This window comes from Canis aureus, chromosome 18 (genome assembly GCF_053574225.1).
Source record: "Canis aureus isolate CA01 chromosome 18, VMU_Caureus_v.1.0, whole genome shotgun sequence".
In the NCBI taxonomy this organism is placed as follows: domain Eukaryota; kingdom Metazoa; phylum Chordata; class Mammalia; order Carnivora; family Canidae; genus Canis; species Canis aureus.
The window spans coordinates 53,144,457-53,168,187 of record NC_135628.1 but is presented as its reverse complement, the minus strand read 5'-3'; the positions used below and the strand labels follow the sequence as shown (position 1 = coordinate 53,168,187).

The 23,731-nt window shown below is 43.3% G+C and overlaps 1 protein-coding gene and 1 long non-coding RNA gene across 22 annotated transcripts; one reads left to right on the top strand and one right to left on the bottom strand.

The window, feature by feature from the left end:
* Positions 1 to 1,478: 1,478 nt before the first annotated feature.
* GARIN1B (golgi associated RAB2 interactor 1B) lies at positions 1,479 to 20,899 on the bottom strand. Of its 21 annotated transcripts, none has more exons than XM_077857252.1 (9): positions 20,720 to 20,890; positions 15,971 to 16,363; positions 14,357 to 14,541; positions 12,819 to 13,071; positions 8,723 to 8,844; positions 6,052 to 6,095; positions 3,025 to 3,192; positions 1,931 to 2,253; positions 1,479 to 1,704 (listed from the first exon to the last, which is right to left on the bottom strand). In XM_077857252.1, the coding sequence occupies exons 2-8, from the start codon at positions 16,217 to 16,219 to the stop codon at positions 2,240 to 2,242; spliced, it is 1,035 nt and encodes a 344-aa protein (XP_077713378.1). In that variant the 5' UTR covers positions 16,220 to 16,363; positions 20,720 to 20,890; the 3' UTR covers positions 1,479 to 1,704; positions 1,931 to 2,239. The 21 variants fall into 21 exon arrangements, with proteins under 21 accessions (XP_077713378.1, XP_077713376.1, XP_077713377.1 ...); XM_077857250.1 differs by having other exon boundaries at positions 6,052 to 6,108; positions 8,724 to 8,844; XM_077857251.1 differs by having other exon boundaries at positions 6,052 to 6,102; positions 8,724 to 8,844.
* On the top strand, positions 20,880 to 21,993 carry LOC144289047 (uncharacterized). The gene is made up of 2 exons (XR_013357116.1): positions 20,880 to 21,121; positions 21,448 to 21,993. It is a non-coding gene; the product is annotated as an uncharacterized LOC144289047 (long non-coding RNA).
* Positions 21,994 to 23,731: the final 1,738 nt, after the last annotated feature.

Sequence of the window (23,731 nt, the reverse complement as noted above, 5' to 3'; positions counted from 1 at the left end):
GAATGTAGGCTGAAGGGGAGGGAAATGAGGACATGGGGAGAGTGAGGGACAGTGAAAAGACAGCAGGAACAATAGGTTGTGGGATTAGTGGGTGGAAGGATTATTGGGCTCAGGGAAAGACAGGAGGTGGTAGAGCTGGAAAGTGGGAGTCATGGGGTGGGGTGCAGTTATTAACAACAAACTCCAGGGTAAAATCACAGTGGCTGATGAGTATAGTGGGCAGGATTTTGGGGCAGCGGCTCAAAGAATAGTGACCTGGGGTGTGGGAGAGATCATCTAGGTAAATATCGAAATCACCAAGGATCAGGACAAAACTCATCCTTGGAAAAAGTGATGGTGATCCAGGAGCTTACTTTTTAGCCCTCCAACCATTTAAATTACTCCAGTGAAGGAAAAAACCCTCGTAGGATATCTTAAATCAGAGCAGGACATCTAAGAAAGCTTTCCAGGGCAGCCTGGGTGGCTTAGCGGTTTAAGCGCCTGCCTTTGGTCCAGGGCGTGATCCTGGAGACCTAGGATCAAGTCCCATGTAGGGCTCCCTGCATGAGCCTGCTTCTCCCTCTGCCTGTGTCTCTGCTTCTCTCTCTCTCTCTCTGTGTGTGTCTATCATGTATAAATAAATAAAAATCTTTTTAAAAATCTTTCAAAAAAATAAAAAATAAAAAAGCTTCCCAATGAGAAGGTTGGTTGAAATGCTCATAGTCTTTTTTTACTGAATGTGAAATATTATACATTGTAAACAAAGAGGCTAGACAGTCCTTTGTGACTCCCTTGATCTGTGAACCGCTGATTTTACATTTACTTTGAGCCTGGAACCTCTGACTTACCTGTTTTGAGACTGTACCTCCTGTCTGTGAAATCCCTGGTTTAATAAGCACTAACAAGTTATGTCAACATTTAAAGGGGGTGTCAATGCGAATTGAGCAAGTGTCAGTAGAACTGAGACAAAAGAGAAAGTTTGACCATAAAAGTCCCCCTACCTCACCCGCCTTGTCTTACACTGCCTCTTGCAGGAACCTTTCTGCTGCCTCAAACCCAATCCTTCATTCGACACACCAGGGTCAGGCTAGCAAGTCCAAGTTAGGGAATGTGCTAAGGAAGAGGGTGCAAAACTTGAAGCAGAAGAGGGGGGAACCTAGATGGCTCAGTCAGTTGGACATTGCCTTCACCTCGGGTCATGATCTCAGGGTCCTAGGATCATATCAGGGTCCTGGGATGGAGCCCCACATCGGGCTTCCTCTCCCTCTGTTCCTCCCCCTGCTTGTGCTCATGCTCTTTCTCTGTCAAATAAATAAAATCTTAAAAAATAAAATAAAATAAGGGACTAATAACTACAAAACTGGCAAAAAAAAAAAAAAAAAAAAAAAAGGAAGCTTCAGGAGAGGCCGTGGGGTGGAATTGGTTTTTAGCCTTCTCATAGTTATCCAGAGTACTTGGCACAGAGAAGAAAACACATCTGTTTTGATATATGGCCTTACTTTCAAGTTTTAAATTAGATAAATAGAAGCTTAGGGAGGCATCTGTCAATGGTCTATTTCTTCTCTTGTCCTCCTCAGCTTCTCCTTCAGGGCTGTTCTGTTTTCTTCTGTCACCACCTCTCCGTGAGATCTCCCCTCTTGTCTTACTTCCTCCCTCTACCTCCTCTTCATTCCGCTTTGTTCTCTCCCACCTGTCCTTCGGTCCTACGTTCATTTCCTTCCTTCTCTCCATCTCTTGGCCATAGCCCTTCTTTTTTTTTTTTTTTTTTTTTTTTTTAAATTTTTATTTATTTATGATAGTCACACACAGAGAGAGAGAGAGAGAGAGAGAGGCGGAGACACAGGCAGAGGGAGAAGCAGGCTCCATGCACCAGGAGCCCGACGTGGGATTTGATCCCGGGCCTCCAGGATCACGCCCTAGGCCAAAGGCAGGCGCCAAACCGCTGCGCCACCCAGGGATCCCGGCCATAGCCCTTCTGAGAGCACATCTTCTCATGCTCACCCTGCGGTGGTAACGGAGGCGAGGTGTGATGGGTGGTGGCGTGGACCTGGAGTTACATGCTGGAATAATGCTTCTTACCCGGAGCCATGCTCCCAAATGGTTTTCCAAGGAAAGACTATGCTGTCAGCGTGAGATGATTCTGGTTTTTCCTTAGTTGTAGCTTTCTCCTCCCCCACATCCAGAGTCCCTCAGAAAGCTGAATGCTGCAGAGTGGTATTGGTGAGGGCTGCATAGATTCTCCCCAGTGCAAAAGGGTGGCTCAAATAGAATTTCCTGTTAGTGTAGGAGAGAAAGGTGTCCCATGAGATATAGCTTGCCTCAAAAGCTCTGGACACATAGACACTTAAGGTAATTTTTTTTATTGTCTACTATTAATAACAGGTATTCTGTAAGAGTTGGTAATTTATTATTATTATTTAACTTGAGAAAACACAAACCACTCCTACTTTATTTAGGGATCTATCTCTGGTCAAACAGAGGCACATATTGGCACTAATGAATGGTTGCCAAATGAATACATGGATGGATGGATGAACCTTTGGAACATGCAAAGATAAGGGCTGGGCTCCAGAGAAGTATCACTTCCACCCAACTCTTTCTGGCCTAGTTCCTTCTCACTCTCTGCAATAGAAGATTGGGGCTCCCCCAAGAGCTCTGGAAAGGAAAAGGGAGAACCAGCATCCCACTCCCTCAAAGGAAGAGCCCAGAGGCACTCTGTGGAGTCAGCGCTCCCCATCCCCCCACCAGGGAGAAAGCAGGTCTAGCCACAACAGTGTTGTCCAGGTCTCTATGGCTTCAGGGCCACTTGCAAGAACTCCCAGGGGCCTCTAGGGAGCTGCCACATTTAGGATTTCACTCAACTCAGCTGGAGGTAGAGAAGAACAGAGCAGGAGCAAAGAGGATTGAGGTGGCTTTGGTAGGCACCCCTTCACTCCCACCCACAGCCTCCTGGAATCACCCGCAGGACTAGGACCTGAACCCAGGCCTGAGATGGGACTCCAGGGCTGTCCCAGGAAGGCAATCAGATTATTCCCATCACGGTACCTATGTGTGAGGTCAGCTGTGGCCTGGTGGAGGCTGCCAGGGTGCTGAGGAGTGAAAGGGGCTGGGGCCCAGAGGGGTTCTCTCTTTCCCACTCTCCATAAGTGAATGAATCTCTCCAACTGAGGTCACGCGTGCAAGGGATGCTGTCTTCGCTGGGAGTGTCTTTCTCTAGGTCAAAAAGGGAATGCATTTGTTTGTAACTTTAATTCACAGGGCAGTCTCACAGGTCATAGCCAACACTTATGGGGTGCTTATTATGAGCCAGGCACCATTCCAAACAATCACATGCATGAATACTCTTTTAATCCTCACAATGAGCCCGAGAGGTCAGCCGTTTTACTAGTATTCTGAGACACAGGGAGGTTAAGTCACTTACCCATGGTCACATAATGAGGAGTCAGAGCCAGAATTCAAAGCCAGGCAGCTAGGCAATAGAGCCCATGTTTTAACTATTATATCATTTGAACAAGGCAGTGCCAGTAAAAGGAGAGAAACAACATGGCTTGGAGAGGATCACTGAGTGAATTTCCTGAGATTCAGCTAGCCGAACTGGCAATGGCCTTGAACCCGGATGGCCTTAAGCCAGAGCCCATTCTTGGTCCAGTTGGCTTCAGCTACTCAGAGGGTGGCTTGCAGCCCAACAGCTTTGGCATCACCTGGGAACACATTAGAAATGCACAGTCTTGGATCCATCCAGAACTACTGACTCCGAATGTGCATCCCCCACTGATGGGGGAGTTGAATGGTTCAGCTTCCCCTGAATGGGGGAGTTGAATGGTTCAGCTTCCCCTGAATGGGGAAGTTGAATGGTTCAGATTCCCCTGAATCTTTTCCAAATATAGCTCTCTCTTACTTTTCATCCAGAAGTTCCCAGAGGCTGGGGTACAGCTGTCCTTCCAAAGTCAAAGAAGAAAAGGGTGTTCTGGGATGCCTGGGTGGCTCAGTGGTTGAGCGTCTGTCTGCCTTTGGCTCAGGGCGTGATCCCGGGGTCCTGGGATGGAGTCCTGCAGTGGGCTCCCTGCAGGGGGCCTGCTTCTCCCTCTGCCTCTGCCTCTTTATGTTCGTCTCTCATGAATAAATAAATAAAATCTTAAAAAAAAAAAAAAAAAAAAGGAAAGAAAAGGGAGTTCTTTCGGTTCCAAGGAAAGTGAAGGGTTCTGAGGACATACTGGGATAATTCGTTCAATCAGCCTCAGGACAGTTTGGGACTGGTGGTAGTTTCCATGACACCACATGTCTTGTGACTCTGAAAATCAAGCTGTTCTCCCAAGTCCTAGAAATAAGCTTGACATATTCTCTCTGTCTTCTTCAGCCATAATTTCATGGGATATGTTTTGAGTATGTGTGTGATTGAATGTATGTGTGAAAACATTAATGAATCATCATTGTATTTAGTGGTCACATGACATGAGAAAGCACTCCTAGGTTTGGAAAAATGTGGGCCAGCTCTACTTACCATTTAGAACAGGGGCTAAATGAACTGGCAGCCTCCAGGCTGAATTTGGCCTGCAGATACGTTTTGTTTGCCCACTAAGTGTCAGCCTAGACTGTGTTTTAGTTTTTATGGGGCAGGGGGGTATGTCACATAAAAATCCAGATTTTTGCCTTTGTTGAAAAATCAGAATATCTGGCAGCATCAGGCCTGTGTTCCAGCATGGTGACAATTGAAGTCTTCATGGAAACTTCCATTTTCTTGTTGTGACCGTCCCCACCACTTCCTACTGCCTCTTCAGTGCTGCAACCAAGTGTCAGCCCAGCTATTATTTAACTTACAATGGAGATGAAAGAAAGGTCAACCTTTCTTATATGATGTCTAGGCTCTCTACCTGTTTATACCACTTGCGGATGTTTGAGTTGTAATCCGTGGTTTGGATGAAAGTTGGCAGAGCTTCTCCAGGATCTACACATTCCCCTAAATTCCTAAATATAACATGATATTCTCATTGCCTTCTGAACCAATAATTTATCAGTAGTGTGATGCACGGATTTTATTGAATTCCCATTGTGCTCCTAGCCCTGTGTTTGCCACTGCAGATAATTCAGAAGCATGAAAAGAATGAATATTGGTTGAAGACATAAGACTTAAGCCCATGAAACAATTAGGGAATAATTTAAAAGAAGTTATGACCAAGGAAAGATTCATCTGGAAGGATGGGTAGGATTTAGGGTGGAGCATCAGGGGAAGGGAGCAGATGGGATGAATAAGGCATGGGGAAGAAGAGCTAAGGTTGACCAGAGCAGTTTAGGCCTGCAGAAGAGGAGGCACAGGGCTTCTGCTTGAGGGTGAGATGGTAAGAGGGTCATGCTTGCCGAAATGAGTAGATTTGGGGTAAACTAGAACCTGTCAATAAATGGGGAACTGGCTGCTGTGTCCAGAATATGTCATGCTCCCTCACACAGATCCCCTCTGCCTCCTGTGTTTCGGCCAGCCTTGCTGTGCTCCCTCTCTATGACTTGACTCAGATGCCCGGCCTTCCCCAACAGCCTCCTGGGAGTGGGGATGGGCCTCTGTCTTTGTGCTCCTGAGGTATCCCAGGCACGAGTTTTGAATGTTGCCTAGAAAGAGAGGTTTTGTGATTTTAGGATCTACCCATCTGACTCCACCAAATTATAAACTCTTTCAAAGGGTTTAATACAATGTCTTTCTTTCATTGTGACTCCAAAGCCTTCAACCGTGTTGGACACTTACCAAGGGCTCACTGCATGTTTTTGAATGAGTAAATGAAGAATGAACTAGTGGAAGATTATTGGAGCAGGCCGGGCATGCGGCAGTAAGGTGGACTAGGGTAGAATCTGCGGGAGTAGAACTGAGGAAAAATATAAAAAATATTTCAAAGAAAGAAATTGGTAAGATATTCACTGCCAAATTGACTACGGTGGCCAAAGAGCCTAGAGGAACTCAAACCAAGGCCTGGAAAGACAACAGAGATCCAGGAAAGCTGGGCTGGGGAGCTGGAGGGGGACATATTCCTACACCTGTGGTGCAGAAAGTTCTCCGAGAAATGGGTGCCCTGTGCCCTCTGTTACCTGAGCTGTCCCATTTGGTCTGTGTCTTTTTGCTGCTCCTGGAGCTCCAGCCATTTCAGGATCAAGGAAACGAAGGTCGAAAGGAAAAGAACAGAGCATGAAACTCTCATTTCAAGTCTTGTTTCTAGTTATATTTTTCTCAATGCAAACACTTTAGAGGCAGATATAAATACGAAAAAGGGGGATCCCTGGGTGGCGCAGCGGTTTGGCGCCTGCCTTTGGCTCAGGGCGTGATCCTGGAGACCCAAGATCGAATCCCACATCAGGCTCCCGGTGCATGGAGCCTGCTTCTCCCTCTGCCTATGTCTCTGCCTCTCTCTCTCTCTCTGTGACTATCATAAATAAATAAAAAAAAAAACTTTAAAAAAAAATATGAAAAAGGCCAGCTGTTGCTATACTGGGTGGGTGTGACACATATTAAAGTACCAGAAGAAAAAAATAGGGAAGGGGGAAGGGGGGTGGGGAGAGCAGAGCCTATGCTGCTGTTTTTGGTGAGGAGGAGTGGGTGTGACTCCATCTGTTTGGTCCTTTGTCTCAGCCTTTTATTTTATTTGCTGTAAGTTGCTTGTTGTTGCTAATGAGCAAAAAAAATGGATATAATTGCAACCAGAACCAGACTAGAACCTGCCTGAATGAAGAGAAAAACCATCACTCAGGGCTTCGTTCTGGGAAATTAAAGAGAAGAAACCAAAGTCCATACAAAGCAATTACTGAGATAACAGTGAAGCAGAAATTCACTTCCCCCGATTTCTCACAGCCCTCTGATCCATTTGGGACATGACAGCCCAGACTCAGTGGCCCTAGATTGCTGGCTGGTCTCTCCATTCTCCATGCCTATACTCCCTTTCTCTTCAAATCAACTGTCACTGCAACAGAGGGGGCGGGGTGAGGTGGGGTGGGAGGGGCGTGGGGGGTGGCACGGGACCTTTCCAAAAAGTAGATTGGATCGTGTCACTTCTCAGTTTTAAATGAGGCTAAGGCTCCTGCGACACTAAAGTCTGAATTCATTCCCATGGCTCCCTGGACCCTGGCACAGCCCTCCGCCACTGCCCACTTCAACTTCCGTCCATTTGTCCATCACCATCACTTCCCCATTGGCCTTCCCTCCCTCTTTCTAAAGTCACCAAATCTCTTCCTCAGGATGAGGTCTCATCTGGTCCCTCAACCTGTACAGCCTTCTCTACCCTTCATCTATTTAGTGGCTATTTTCCCTTCTGGTCTTAGCCTCCTCTGACCTTCCAGAAATATTATAAACTGTCTGTGCCAGATATTGCCAATGGGTCCCCAGCATCCCTTCTTCCCTCTTTCCTTGGGAACAGAGGTCTAATTTTGTGTTGGGCCCATGGCTATGCACAATGATGAGTGTATTTCCCACCTCCCTTGTAGCTGGGTGTGGCCATGTGACTGAATTTTGGCCATTAATATAAACAGAAGTTATCCTTCAAACAGTAATAATAATTTTTTAAAAAATCCATGATTTAACATTTGAGACAGTCAAGAAGTTGCTTCACTATATCTTGCTCTATTAGAGTCCAGGGGTCTCCAGCTCCGCAATGTGACATCTTACCTAGAAATTTCTTAACTACAGATCTCTGTAGGTAAGGTTCTGATATACAGAGTGACAATCTCCAGTATAAATTCTCAGGCAGTGGGCAACTGAGTTTTTCTTGTGTTAATACTTTTCTACTTCCAGCCCACGTTTGAGTTAATAAGACAAGTTAATACTTATTGAGGCTTTCCTTATGTCTGCCTCTAAATCTGCTGAGAAGCATGCCAAGTAGTGATATGTATGAGTTCATTTACTCTTACAATATCTGGGTAGGTTGGCATTACCATAATTTCCATTTTGCCCATCTGAAAATGTAGGACTAGAAAAGTGAAGCAATGTGCCTGAGGGCTCATACAGCAGTGAACAGGACTGTGTGAGCTCTTAACCACTCTAAGAGACGACCCCCTCCAACTCTACTTTTTGTCTTTCCTTTCTTTCTCTCTTTCTTCTTTCTTTCTTTTCTTTCTTTCTTTCTTTCTTTCTTTCTTTCTTTCTTTCTTTCTTTCTTTTTCTTTCTTTCTTTCTTTCTTGTTTTGTCTTTGCGTTTCTGGTCCCTGTTGTGTTCTCAATGCCTGTCTCATACTGTCTGACTTAAGACTCAACCCTAAGTCACCTACACATCTAGGGACATTTCCTCAGGCATGGAGAAAATGGGACTGTACAATGGAGCTTTCCAGAACAGGTTATACATTTAGAAAGCAACCACAGAAGCTCCGTAAAGTCCAAGCAGAGGCCAGGCGAGTAGGTAAATGAACTCAATCAGTAGACAATATTTTAGTTGTTTCTCTGTAAGGACTAGGAACTGGACTAGAAATTAGGTTTTACTTTCCCACCTGTGCTACTAATTTATTCTTATTATTGAAGAGTTACTTTTTATTTTTTATTACATTCCTCCTCTGGAGTCAAGCCTACATGCTTGCTGTGTGGAGGAGAATAAGGCAAAGAGAATGAGGGAAAAGGTTACTCTGAATCAAAGAAAAAAAACCTGGACACTGAGTGTCAGCATTTCATGCTCCTCCCTCTGCTCCTTTTCCAAGTGACTAGGTTTCTGGATTGTATGGCCCAGACCATCTGGGCTGCAGAAGGGATGGCAGGCTGGCCTGATTTAAGACATGTATATACCTGAACTCATCGTGCTGGTGCAAGTCGGCAAAAATCTGAGAGAGTGCCTCACTCTCCCCCTTGGCCATCAGCTGCATGAGGCTCTCACTGGGCTGGGAGGCTTGGGGTTTCTTCTGTACTAACTAGATGGAGAGAAAAAGCAAAGCCAGGTGGTTAAGGACTGAGGGTCTCTGCATTTTCCTAATCATGGTCCCGACCTGAAAGTGCTGGAACTTGAACTATTCCTCTGGGCTGCCATGTCAGCTGCTCAGAGAGGCCATTCTGGGGCCATTTCATTTTGTTTATATCTTCTGTATTGTTAAAAATATCTTTTGGTGCCTCAAGGTGTCATTGAAAACTTTAGACATAATTTAGTAGATAATCTATTCTTATTAACATACCTTCATACTTTCCTGAGTAGTCTATTCATAAAACTTTAATAAGGTTTTTGCTACTTGGTTTTATATTTAAATGTAAGGGGATCAAATATCTATTGTAGGAACTTAATGGATGCTTAAAAAATCAATTTCTCTAAGAAAAATCCTACATTGAGCTGCTTTTTACACCTGGGTAAAATTGTTTTCTTTCCTGTTGCCTGTGATACCACCATAGGTACTCCAGCTGCTAATTCATTCATTTGATCATTCATTCAATATTTATTGAATGTCAACTATGTGCCAGGCACTAGGGATGTAGCAGCTAAGAAGACAGGGAAAACCCACTGCCTTTATGGAGTTTACATTGCAGCTCAAATTGGTCTTAGGGCTTGGGGCAAAAGTGCCCAGGTGGTTGGTATTGGTAATATTTAAATATTGGTAAATTCTACCAAATATTTAAAGAAATGGTAATACCAATTCTTCAAAAATTCAGAAAACAGAGGAGAGAACACTTCCCAAATCAGTCAATGAGGCTAATACTACTCCGAGACCAAAGCAAGGGTATCACAAAGATTTCTCAGGAAAACTACAGAGTAATATCACTGATGAACATAGAAGCAAAAAATCCTTAACAAAATGCTAACACACTGAATCCAGCAACATATAGAAAGAATTATATATACCATGACCAGGTGGAATTTTTACTGCAGAAACACAAGGTTGTTTTAACATCTAAAACTCAATTAATGCAAGACACTATATTAATAAAGGACAAACCACATGATCATCTAAATAGGTGCAGAAAAAATATTTGACATAATCCAATACCCAGTCATGATAAAAACTCTGAATAAAAAAAGAATAGAAGGCAACGTCCTCAACCTGATAAAGGACATCTACAAAAATCTCTTGGTTGCATCATATATATATTTTTTAATTTATGATAGTCATACAGAGAGAGAGAGAGGCAGAGACACAGGCAGAGGGAGAAGCAGGCTCCATGCATCGGGAGCCCAATGTGGGATTCGATTCCGGATCTCCAGGATCGCGCCCTGGGCCAAAGGCAGGCGCTAAACCGCTGCGCCACCCAGGGATCCCGGTTACATCATATTTAATGAAAGACTGAATGTATTTTTCCTAAGATTGGAAACAAGGTAAGGATATCTGCTTTTGCCACTTCTAATAAATATTGTATGGTGCTAAAGGTTCTGGTTAAGGCAATAGACAATAAACAAACAAAGAGATCCTGACTGGAAATGAAGTAAAATTGTCTTTATTTGCAGATGATATTTACATACGTATGTATGTATAAAATCCCAAGGAATTTGCAAGAACTACTGTATCTAATGAACAGGGTTAATATACAAAAATCAATTGTGTATCTATATACCATCAATGAGTGATGCAAACAAGTTAAGAAAACATAATTCAGTTCACAATAGTATCGACAATAATAAAATACTTAGGAACAAGCTTAATAAAAGAAATTCAGAACATGTTTACTGAAATGTACAAAAATATTATTAAGAGAAATGAAAGATCAAAATAGATGGAAAGATAATCTCATTTTCATGTACTGGAAGACTCAATACTGTTAGGATGGCAATTCTCTCCAAATTAATGTGTGAATTCAACATATTCTTGTCAAAATTCCAGCAGGCTATTTTGTAGAAATTGACAAGCTAATTCTGAAATTGGTATGGAAATGCAAAGGATCTAGAATAGTCAAAATAATTTGAAAAAGGATCAAACTGGAAAATGCACATCACCCAATTTCAAAACATAGTATAAGACTATACTAATCAAGACAATGTGATATTGGCACAAGAATAAGCAACAGATCAATGGAACTCTCGATTGAGAATCCAGAGATAAATCCTTAATTTATGGTCAATTTATTTTTGACAAAGATGCCAGGACAATTCATTGGAGAAAGAATAGTCTTTTCAACAAATGGAAAATCATTTATTATATATAGGACAATTGTATATCCACATGTTAAAAAAAAAAAGTACTTAAACTCTTACTTCCCATCATATACAAGTAGTAACTCAAAATAGATTATAGACCTAAATGTAAGAGCTAAATCTATAAAACTTCTATAAGAAAACATAGGATAAAATCTTTGTGACTTCCAGTTGAACAAAAGTCTTAGCTACAACCCCAAAAGCCTGATCCAAAAAAGAAAAGAAAAGAATCGATAAAGTGAACTTCATCAAACTTAAAAACTTGCTACCCAAAAACACCATTAAGAAAACGAAAAGGAAACTTACAGACTGGTAGAAAATATTTGCAAAACATATATCTGATAAAGGATGTGTATCTAGAATATACAAAGAACTTTCACAATTCAATAAAAAGATAAAACTCAATTTATTTTTTTTTTGAAACTCAATTTAAAAGTAGGCAAAAGAGTTGAATAGATATTTCACCAAAGAAGATATATAAGTGACTAGTAAGCCCATGAAAACTTTCTCAACATCATTAGATATTCAGGAAACCCAAATTAAATCCACTATGCATCCATTAGAATGGCTTTACTAAAAACCATAAATAATACCAGTGTTGGTAAGGATATGGAGAAAGTGAAACCCTCATGTACTGCTGATAGGAATGTAAAATGGTGTAGCCACTTTGGAAAATGCTTTGTCAGTTTCTTTAAAAGTTAAATCTAGGAGTGCCTGGGTGGCTCACGGTGAAGCACCTGCCTTCAGCTCAGGTCATGATCCCAGAGTCTTGGGATTGAGTCCCGTGTCAGGCTCCCTGCTAAGCAGGGAGTCTGCTTCTCCCTCTCTCTCTCTGCTCTTCCCCCCTGCCCATGCTCCCTTTCTCCCTCTCCCTCTCTCAAAATAAATAAAATCTTTAAAAGTTAAATCTAAACTTACTCTATGACCCAGCTATTGCATTCCTTGGAGTCTACCCAAGACAAATGAAACATATGTCTGCACAAAAACTTGTACACAAATGTTCATACCAGCATTATTCATAATAGTCAAAAACTGGAAACCATCCAAATGTTCACCAATGGACAAACAAAATGTGGTATATCTATACAATGGAATGCTATTCAGTAATTTTCAAAAAAGATTTTATTTATTTATTCATGAGAGACACAGCAAGAGAGAGAGGCAGAGAGAGAAGCAGGCTCCCTGCAGGCAGCCTGGTATGAGACTCGATCCCAGGACGCCGGGCTCATGCCCTGAGCCAAAGGCAGATGCTCAACCACTGAGCCACCCAGGCACCCCTGCCACTCAGCAATATGGAGAGTTTGTGATTCTGCCACGGAGTTGACCTCATGCTACAATATGGGTGAGCCTGAAAAACATTATGCTAACTGAAAGAAGCCAGGCACAGAAGGCTATATATTGTAGGATTTAATTTATATGAAATGTCTAAGAAATATGAATTTATAGAGACTGAACATATATCAATGGCTGCCTAGGGCAGAGAAATAGGAACAATTGAATGACTGCAAATGGGCACAGGGGAATTTGTAGGGTGACGGAAGTGTTCTAAAACTGGTTTGTGGTGATGGTTGCACAATTCTCCGTGGTTACTGAAAAAGTTGAACTGTGCTCTTCAAAGGGTTGGGTTTTATGGTTGTAAATTATACCTCAATAAAGCTGATTAGCAAAGGCCTACGGCAGGGATCACCTTCCCAGGTTGCTCGCATACCAGATCACCTGAACTCCATAGTTCAGCTCTGGACTTTGCTGGAGGTGGCAATGGTGCCCACTTACGTTAGAGTCTCCCGAGGGGCTGCAGCTGTTCTTGGGTACCAGACAGTGAGTGACAAGAATCCTAGGGTCTTTGGTGGTGATAGACAGGCCCTTATGCAGAATTTGAACCAGTCGGATCCAGAAGTGGAAGACAGTCTCAGGATGGTCAGGGTGGAGCCTGAGATAGTAGATCTTCTCAGTGACTGTCCTCAACCGCAGGATGCGCTGAAGCTGGTCGTAGACCTGGAGCTCCACAAACTTCAATGGGAGAATCCTGGAGCCACAAGGGAGGACACAAGGTGGCAACCCTATCGCTTCTGATTTAACCCTGTCTTTGTTAAAATGAGAAAGGTCTTCCACAGGGCTGAGGCTTTTGGAGTAGGAGAGAGAATGCTTAGCACAGTGATACTCAAACTTTGGGGAGACCAGATTCACCTGGGGGCACCTGGGTGGGTCAGTCAGTTAAGCATCTGCCTTCAGCTCAGGTCATCATCTCAGGGTCCTGGGCTCGAGCCCAACATTGGCCTCCCTTCTCAGTGGGGAGTCTGCTTCTCCCTCTCCCTCTACTCCCTGCTCTCTCTCTCTCACTCTATATTAAATAAATAAAAACCTTTTTAAAAACCCTATTAAAATAAATACATAAATAAAGTGCAGACACCTGAAGGTATCCCCTACAACTCAGATTCAGTAGGTCTGGGGGCTTGCCCTGACATCTGCCATGATTCTCATGTTGGTGCTCCCTGGGATCCTGTTTGAGAGAGGTAGCCCTGGAGTAAGGTGCCTGGGGTCAGTTTTCTTCTTGATAGCATAAAGGGAACTGCCCTTCCCAGCCACAGAGTGGCATTGTCCAGCCTGTCCATTTGTTGACCCTAATGCTTTAACTACTCTTCGAAAAGAGTCTAAAGTTCAAGGATTTGAGCTGTACTTCCTATAGGAACACCCAGAACATAAAGGCAAGGTTTATCACCCAGCCAACATGGAGAAATGAAGGGTTTCCCTGTATTTCTGGGACTCTCTAGAGATTCTTGAGATATCCTACAGATTACTTGGAGAAGCTCAAATATCCAAAAGAACTGTTTCATCCCAGAGAGGTCTGATGTCATTGTATGTCACAGTTCTGAGATGCAGTTCCACTCATTCTACCAGTAGGAAAACTGAGATGAGGCAAATAACTTGAGACTAAAAACTTTTTGGAGTCATTGGGATACCAGAGACTAGAACCTATGTCTCCCACCAGTGCTCCATTTGCCAGACCTCATTGCTTCCTTGCCCCTCAGCCCAAGTCGGAGAGATGTTCTATGTTCAATGGGGTGAGTGCAGCAAGAAGGGGCATGTTGACTAGCTTCTCACTGTGGACCATAACTCTTCCCTTGGCCCTTCCCCACCCTGGCCTTGATGCTTCTGGTGCACCTTGTCTTGGGCTACTGTTGTCTAAAAAAATAATGTCACTGCCAGTGACTTCTCTGCTTCTTACTACTTGGAGTTTAGTCACAAAGCAGCCTCTGCTTTGGGTCCACCCTTCATGCTACTCGTCCTCTGTTCCCATCTGCAATACTTACCTCTTCAGCTTGATGTTTGGGGCTGTAGATGGTCTGTTCCATGTCTGGCTCTGTCCCTGGTGCCATTTGACACTAGCCATGAGGAGGATATTGGGAAGGGGCAGGCAGGGCACAGAGGAGGTTACCCCAAGGGCCATGGTGTTGGAGGCTTTGTAGATGTCTATCCAGCTCCTGCCCTTTCTGACCTGCAAAGCAGCCCCACGGACACAGCCTGAGCATTTGGCAGAAGCAGCAGTGTATTCTAGCAGAGGGTTTCTCAACCTCAGGCCTATTCACCTTTGGGGCTGGGTAATTCTTTGTTTGGGGGAGGGAGCTCTCGCATGCATTGCCCGATTGTTAGCAGCAGCCTCGGTCTCTACCCACAAGACACTAGTAGCAATCCCTTCCCCCGCGGAGTTGTGACCATCAAAAATATCTCCATTTGAAAATAAGTAAATATATATAATCTCCATTTGGGATTGCCAAATGACCCCTGGCGGCGGTGGGCAAAATCAACGCTTGTTGAGAAGCACTGTTGAAACCTGTATTGGTTAAATACCTGTAAAGTATTTATACTACCTCCTCTTAACAACTGCTCTCAGGAACCATAACCCAGGAGTTCCCTGACCTGTGTCACATTCCTGTGGCTCCTCCTCACACTGTTTCCTGGCTTTTCTTTGAAAAACTTGTCCTAAGGTCATTCTTTGAGGGGCCCAATTATCTCCTGCACTTTCGCTGCACTGTAAGATCCCTTGCAACTCCCAAGGTCTGTTTATTTGGGGTTCCCCCCCACCCCAGCCCCAGGAAAGGAAGTGCAGGCAAGGAAACAAAGATACGCTAAGGGGCCCAGGGTGGCACAGGTGGTTAAGTGGCTGACTCTTGATATGTCGGCTCAGGTCGTGATCTCAGGGTCCTAGAATTGAGCACGGGGATGGGGATGGGCTCATGCTCAGCAGGGAGTCTGCTTGACATTCTGTCTCTGTCTCTCTCTCTGCCCCTCCCTCTGTGCTGCCCCTGTGTGCAAGCATGCTCTCTCTCTCTCTAATAAATAAATAAATATTTTTTATTAAAAAAACTTTTTTTATTGCATCATTAAAAAATGCAAGAAGTGCCCATTGTACTTAGGCCTTTGCTTCCCATGTTTGCCTGTAACAACCAGGCCCAACTCCTTTTATAATAGAAGAAACTGGGATTTGGGGCACTCAGGTCACTTGCACAATGACACCTCCTGATAAGAAAGCAGAGACTCTGAGCCTGGGGCCCTTTTGGTACCCAGCTCCTCTTTTACCAATCAGCATTTCTGTTACAAGCCCTCAAAGGGCAACCCATTTCACTGCCTCTTTGTTCATCTCTTTGGGCTGACAGCCTGGAGGAGGAAACAAATTGAGGGATTCAGAGACCAAATCTACTGAGAGCAGAAAACCCCTGACCTCTGTCCCCACGATGACAAATGCCTGCAGAAGAAGCCCTGTCTGAGGCTCTGCAAAGTCAGGGTCAGATGCATTTCAGGCCCACTGACTCTTCCTTGCCTCAGTTCTCACTCCACTCCAGTCCCAGGGGCAGATGCTCCCAGTCACATCTTGGGAACAGGGTTAGGAGAATCAAGGAATGCCATTCTGAGCCACCCAAGTGTACCTGGACAAAGTTGCTTTCAAATACCACTGAGTCAGGAAATAGGTTGAATTCTGGAGAATGAAGCATCTGGCAGAGCAGTCCCTCCTCTACACCCAGGCCCACTCCAGGGTTTGGCTCCCCATCCACAGGCAAGAGGCCCCTGACTTCTTCCCAGGCATTTAGGGGAGGGAAGGTTGGAAAAGATCTTGTGACTTTTACTGTCTTCTTTGATTTCCACCTAGTCTTTCTCTGTGGAACCGATGACAACATTTCTGCACATGCTCAGGGGCCTGCTGCAAGTTTGTCCTGGTATCTCTCTCTTCCCTTGTGACCTTGGGCAGCTGGCCAAGGCCTGGGACCGCCAATCAGCTCACAATGATGAATGGATGACATCATGAAAAAACCAGGGCAGGCCTGCAGGAAAGGGAAATGCAGAGGAGCCTCCCTTTTCCTCCAGAGTGCTTTTAGGGCTTGTTTATGCCCTGATGGTCCCCAGCCCCTGTCAGAACGCCGGGACACGGTGCCCCCAGAGCTTGCTGAGAAAGTGGTGAGCCAGGCAGAAAACAAGGAAGGAAGGTTTCTGGGAGGCGATCTTCCTCCCTGCCTTTCAACCTTCCCTTACTTTTAGTGCAACCTACCTCAAACAGTTTGAAGGGCTGTTCTCTATTTAAAACCCAGCCCTACTGAGCCTTGCATGATATGGGAACACGCGTGACCTGGTTTATCTGCAGGACACTTTTCTGTTTTGGAAGGAATTGCTGGGCCCTGCTCCGTGCTCTGCTCTGTGCTCTGCTACGCCTGGGTGGTTACTCCTGCAGGCCTATTTCCCTTAGCAGGTCAAACTGAAGGAGGAGTACAAGTAATTAGTTTCTTACCCAGAGGCTGGCTTTTGAGGGTGCCAGCTGAGAGGAATAGAACTGGGATGGGCAGTTCTGCTACATCAACAAGATATTCCCCCTCTCAGAGAGTGACAGCATTCCTCATTCTGGAGTCAGAAGAAGCAAGAGCCCAAATCCTGCTGTGGCTAGGTCAGGGGCAAAGAACAAAGCAGGCTGACCACCGCTCAAGTCCCCTTTGGGGGGAAATTGTATTCTAATTTGAACAAAATTCTGGAATTTACCAAATGATGTAAATCAAAATCAAATGTGATCTCTTTGGAAAAGTGAGTTGACAACTCATATATGCAACGTAGAAGCATGAAGATATATTTTCGTATTTCATTATCAAGTCAGAGAGGCAGCTAAAAGGTCACAAGATTCTCCTGATCCGATTCCATCTGTCCCTCACCTGGTCACTTCTAGTTTGCCCCTGGTCAAGTACCTGAAACTGCTTCCTGGTTGGCAAAGCAACTTCTGCATTCCTGTTCCTCATTTTTTTCTGTTTATCATGTGGGACAAATGTCTTCCATGGAATACTCTCTAAGGATAGGGTCAAGAGACCACATTCTGAGATTTACATTTCTCTAGAAACAACACACAGTACAAACAAGATGGCAGTTAACACGCTGGTATAAGTTAAGCTTGTCTACCACAGTCAAACTTATTGGTCTGGGAATATGGTTTGGATGTATTTGGCCACTGAGACATCCAAAGGTCCCCTTTAGTGGGGAAGATGCCTTTTTCTGTTTTTTGTACTCTCCTGTTCAGCCCAATTGTGTGGTATGTGAAAGAGGCTTTAGTGCCTGGTCTAGAAACTAATTGTGAAGAAGTGAGCTTTCAGCTCTAAACAAAATGCCAAGCAATAATCAAATGTCTTCAAGATGTCTACCCTTCCTACTTGCCCCCAATCAAACCTCAAAAACTAGCACACTTAATGTTTTTTAAAACCACTTGATGGATGCTTGCCTTTCTCAATATCTATTCTCTCCATTTCTTTATTAATGGAATGCCTGATTTTTAGTTGGGCACAAGTTTCTGGAATCAAAATTACATTTCCTGGCCTCCCTTACAGCTAGATAAGGCCATGTGACAGAGATGTAAGCCCAACGTGAAAAGTGCTGAGGAAACATTGTGGGAAGGGGCATACTTTTTTCACCCCTTATTTTTTTCCTTCTGACTGGAATAGAGACTTGACAGTTGGAGCCTGAGCAGTCCCACTGGGCCATGAAGTGGCATTCTACGGGTGGTAGCATAGCAAGATAAAAGGGCTCCAGCTCCTTGATGATCATAAAACTGTCATACTAGTCCTACCTGGACTGTGTACATCCAGACTTCCTCTATGTATGAAAGAAATAAATTTGAGTTTTCTGTTATACTAAGTCAGACTTAAAACTTGCTGATACAACTATATAAAACTCCTGTCTATTCTTCCAGACTGATTTTACAGAATATAATGAGGCTATTTACCAATAATTCTACGCAATGAAGAAAATAAGGTTAATTTATAGGTAGTTGGGACCTTAAGACTGACAAACTTGTGACTTCTGGGGAGGAAAGTTGTGTAAATATATGTCCCCATAATATGAGAAACTCGTTGCAACTTTTATCATTCTGTGCATGCAGAGATGTTGATGCTGCCACAATTATTGCTTGGGCACATTTGGCGATCACTCTGGTGACGGTCTGTGGTTTGAGGCTAAAATCACTCAGTATAGTGTAAAATATCATTTCAAAGCTTGCTCAGGAATGACCAAGTATATGATTGTCAGTTGGGGCTGGACCTGGGTTCTGTGGAGCTTAAAGTTTATACAACTTTGGAGATACTTAAAAATACTGGAGGGATGGGGCAATAGGAAGTTATTATTTGATGGGTACAGTTTTAGTTCGGGAAGATGACAAAGTTCTGAAGATGGATGTTGGTGATGGTTGCACAGCAATGTGAGTGTACATTATTCTACTAAACTGTACACTTAAAATGGTAAATTTTATGTATATTTTACTACAGTAAAAGATTTCTAAAACATAAAAAATAAAATAAAAAATCCCCACAAAAGTATGATACAAAATTGTTGGAAGTCCTCATCGGGGCTTGGAAGTTTCCATGTGAACAAAGGGCCCTAAAGTATAAGCTTTATTATCTTCATGGTAAATCTGTCCCATTTAAATCTGTGTCACTATTTAAAAAAAAAAAAAACTATTAACTAAGCAGTACATGTGCTTGTAGAACATCAGAAAATAGAGACAAGTTTAAAAAACAAGCAGCATATTCTTACCTCCAACATCACTGCAACAACCATGGGTATGGGTGTGTGTGTGTGTGTGTGTGTTTGTGAGAGAGAGAAAGAGCGAGAGATACTACTCTAAAAATTGTTTATAACTTTTTTATAACATAAATGATTTAGTCAACACTTTCTACCTTTGTACTTTGGTATACTTTTATCTCATCTCATCTAATTTCTGAGGCATATAAACATTTCTTAAATTAACTCCAATTATTCTTAAAACTGATTTATCCAAATCAGTATTCAATCTAGGACTTCACATTCCCCTTAAGTTTATTTTAATCTAATACAGTCCCGTTTTTAGGACACTTACTAGTGGAACAATTGAAGTAGTTGTCCTACAGAATATCTCACCTTCTGGATTTGTCTGGTTACTTCCTTGTGTTATTTAGTTCACTTGCTTAGCTATTATTTTTCTTTTGAAATAGAATTTATATCTAAAGGGCTGATGGTTTCAGGTAATTTTTTTTATTAAAATAGTCACTATTTCTTAGTGAAGAGCTACTATGGGATCTATGTAAGATATTACTCTTCTCTCCCAAAGAATGTCCATAGGAAGATATGTTGAAAGAATATATATGTATCAGGAGAAAAAAATGATTCCAGGAAATAGAATAAAGTCCTTGACAAGAATCTTCTCTGCACTCAAGGGACCTTCGAGTTCCCATGAAACAAGCAAGCAAACAAACATAATCAGACACCAAAATAAAATGAAAAGGAGACCTGATGACGTAAGGGGAGGGGGGAAGAAGAAAAACCCACTCAGTATCTGACAGTCACATTAGAAACCACAAGGAATGGAGGTAACATGGTAGCAAATGGAGTCAATGACATGGTTAGCAGGTCAGAGACTATCACATGGAACATGATAAAGAAGAGCAAGAGATGAGGAGACTAGAAAGAAAATGACATGGGAGACATTTATATTGACCCAACATACAGCTAGAGTCCCTAATCAAGAGGGAACAAATGGAATCGAAAAAGTCATCAAACACATGAAAGAAAAAGCCATTTCTGAAACAAAAGACCCAATTTGGCAAACAATGGGATTTACTTTATTCCAGGTAAACTAAGTAAAGAAACCATTGAGACAAGAATAGCTCTTGTCAAGTTCCTTAATCTTAGGCCTAACAAAAGCATCCTACTACAAATGTCTGGATAGAAGAAGCAGAGAATCTGCCAAGGGGAATAAAATGAGACTAGTTTCAGACTTCAGCAACTTTAGATGCTATGAGACAATGGAACAATGTAAAAGAATGTTGGAGAAAAAGGATGTGACCTATAATTCCATAGATGGGATTTACATCGAATGACATTCATTCAACTGTAAAGGAAGCAAAAATAATCTTCAAATACTAAGCATGCTGGAATAAATAAATTTATAGGCTGGTTCTTTGAAAAAAAAAAATTAGACCACTGGCTAACAGTTTAATTTTTTATAAAAGGAAGACACAGAATATACAATTTGAAATAAGAAATCACAAATAAGTACAAATAACTACAGGTTCCTGGATAAAGGAGATGTGCAACCTACAATATACTTTAGTCTAGGTATGTTCAAAAGACTTCAAAATATAGTGACTTAAAATAGAATGTTGGTTCTCTCTTACACAGTAGTCCAAAGATAGGCTGTCCTGAGCTGGTGGAGTACCTCTGCCATTGTCAATATGTCACTATCTGTCTCTGTGTTTCAAAGTGGCTGCTTCAGCTCCTGCCATCATATTTGCATACTGGCCAGAGAGAAGGGGAAGGGGGAAGGGGAGGGCACACTCATTCCTTTTAAGAGCATGACCTAGAAATGGCATAATCACTTTTGCTCACATCTCATTGGTCGGAATTCAGTCATACGGCCACACCCAGGCACAAGGGAAGCTGGAAAGTGTAGCTTTTAGCTGGATGCCCATGAGCCCACCTAGAATTGGGGTGTTATTATTTAAGGGTGAAGGATATCAGTGTATAATCAGCAGCCTCTGCAAAGAAGCCATACAGAATTATTTCCTCTGACATCCATAGTAAATACACAATAATTTTTTAAATGGCAAAAGTTTAACTTGTGGCAACCTAACAAGAGGTTAAGTGGTGGCCAAAGAATAGAACAGAAAATCTGGGTATGGCCTGATAACAGAGCAAGAAAGCTAGTTAATATAATTGTGGTGTGTGTTCTCACAAATCACCCACATCCACTCCTACCCCCCTAAATTGGCGAGAGGCAGTCTGAGGGAGTGAGTAATCAGCTCAGGGAAAACAAGAGACAAATATTCAAGAGGAGGAGGCCCTGTTGATCACAGCACTGTCTCAGCAGAAGCAGAAAAGCTCAGCTCTGCCCTCTGTTTTTCAGATCTTCTGGCTGAATCGGCGCAGATCACCCCATGAGAACAGGGTATACCCCCACTTAGAGAAGAGGATGTTTTAAACACCGCGGGGAGAGAGCATAGCCAGGTCCTTCTCATTGGACAGATCTTCTGGAGGAGGTTGGAGATGAGAAGTGAGTTGGGGTGAAGATCGACTAGGCAGGATGTTGCTGTGGGCCTGGAGCAGGGCCAGGAGAGAGCCTGAGGAGAGGGTGACGCATGGCTGGGACGGTCCTGGCGCCCAAGTGATGCTGTCGGGAGCTTGCTTCCCTGAGAGCTAAGAAGTGGAACCAGCAGCGCAAAGCAGCTTCGAGGAGCAGCCACAGTGTGAGGTGGGGGGAAAAAAGTGGAGAGAGCGAAGTAGGCTAAATGTTGCTGTTAAACTATCATCAAAGTCAAGAGGGCAATGTAGACGACAAGGTCAGCGCTCCAATATAGTGCTTCTCAGCCTTGTCAGACCCAAGTGCCTTTTCCATGACAAACTCTAACACCCCCTTTACCATTCTGAAATAAAGTTCAGTGATTATAACCTACCTATATATATTATTTTTAAAAGTCAATATGCTAGCCTACCTGTAATATAAAAGAAAAAAAGCTATGATAAAATCATATATGTTCCAATATGTAAATGCTGGTGCAGGACTCTATTCGAGGTGGAAATGAAATATGATCAGAAACTTGTACCCAATGGATCCCTGGGTGGCCCAGGGGTTTGGTGCCTGTCTTTGGCTCAGGGCGGGATCCTGGAGACCCGGGATCGAGTCCGCGTCGGGCTTCCTGCATGGAGCCTGCTTCTCCCTCTGCCTGTGTCTCTGCCTCTCTCTCTCTCTCTATGTCTATCATAAATAAATAAAATATTAAAAAAAAATTAAATTGTACCCAGAACGCAGTAGTCACACACACACACACACACACACACACACACACAAACCCCACAAAAAACAAAAACAAACCACAACACCGACCGGTAGAGGTATATTGAATCGGCTACTCAATAAAACTACACTATAAATTGACAAGTGGGGTCCCAAGCAGTCAATGCGGATGGCAGGATGTTCCCGTGAGGCCGGCCTGCTCAGCCTCCTGAGCCAACCCGCGGCGTCCCAGCGGCCGTGGCGCGCCACCTGGTGGCAGTCATCCGCTCAGCGTCCATAGTCCTGTGAAGGAATGCGCGTTCTCGGGCTGCCTGGGCGTCTGGGTTTAGCAGCCAGGCTGGGCTGAGCCTGCAACCAAAGGTCCCTGATAACCCTGACGGCAATGGGCACGATGGGGACTGACGCCTGCGAGAAGAGGCCCAAAGGCCACTGTCCTTCTGCCCTCTGGACTTTGAGACTCATGAGCTGCCTGAAGCGCGTGCCAAGCTGTTCTGGGTTTTACTTTTCCCATCTGTGAAGTATATAGTTTATAAAAACAGCTATCTCATACAATTATGAGAATCACATTAGATTGTTGATGTGGCGACACTTTCAAAAATGCAAAGTGTTTACAAGTGGAACGTCCTGAGTGCGCGTGGGTGACAATCTCATACCACTAGTTGTCACATTCTTCTTGCGTCTAGATATGTCCCTTGCATGGCGGTGAAGGGAGGGAATGGTTGTGACAGAAATTCCTTTCCTTCTTTGTGCAAGGCAAAGTGCTTAACTGGTGACTTTAGGAGGCTGTAAAACCATTTTAGAATAAACCATCTGTGACTATTTCTTTGTACGCATGGGCACATGGTATGTTTCTTATTGCAACTATTAACATTCAAAATCAGTGTTTTGTTTGGGCATAATTAGAATTTTTAGTGATATTTTAATTTTAAAAAATATTATCCACATCCCCAGTGGGGAAATTCATTTACCCTAAATCAGGCAGGAGTCAGAGACAGAGCAAAAGCCACAACAACCCCTTCTCAAAATGTCTCTAGATTGCTGTATTTCTGGTTGTTTCCATTCAAGTTATAGCTTCTGTAAGTGGCCTTAGTTTTAATAATTCTAAATGTTCATTCGTAAATGCCTGTTTTATGAAGCTTTACCACTCTCAGTTGTTTCCCAGTATTGAAACCACAGAACTTGGATTTCATTGAACCCTTGTGGGCTTTATGGTTTTTTTGCTCTCTTTTTTGTTTTTGTTTGGTTTTTAAGCAGGACTTTATGGTGGGGGCAGGGCAGGGGGAGGCTATCACAATTGGTATAGGGACCATTATGATGGAATTTTGCAGTGAGGGGACAGGCATTGGGCTCAACTCCCAATGTACCTGGGCAAGTGGGGATGTATAGCTAAGGGGCA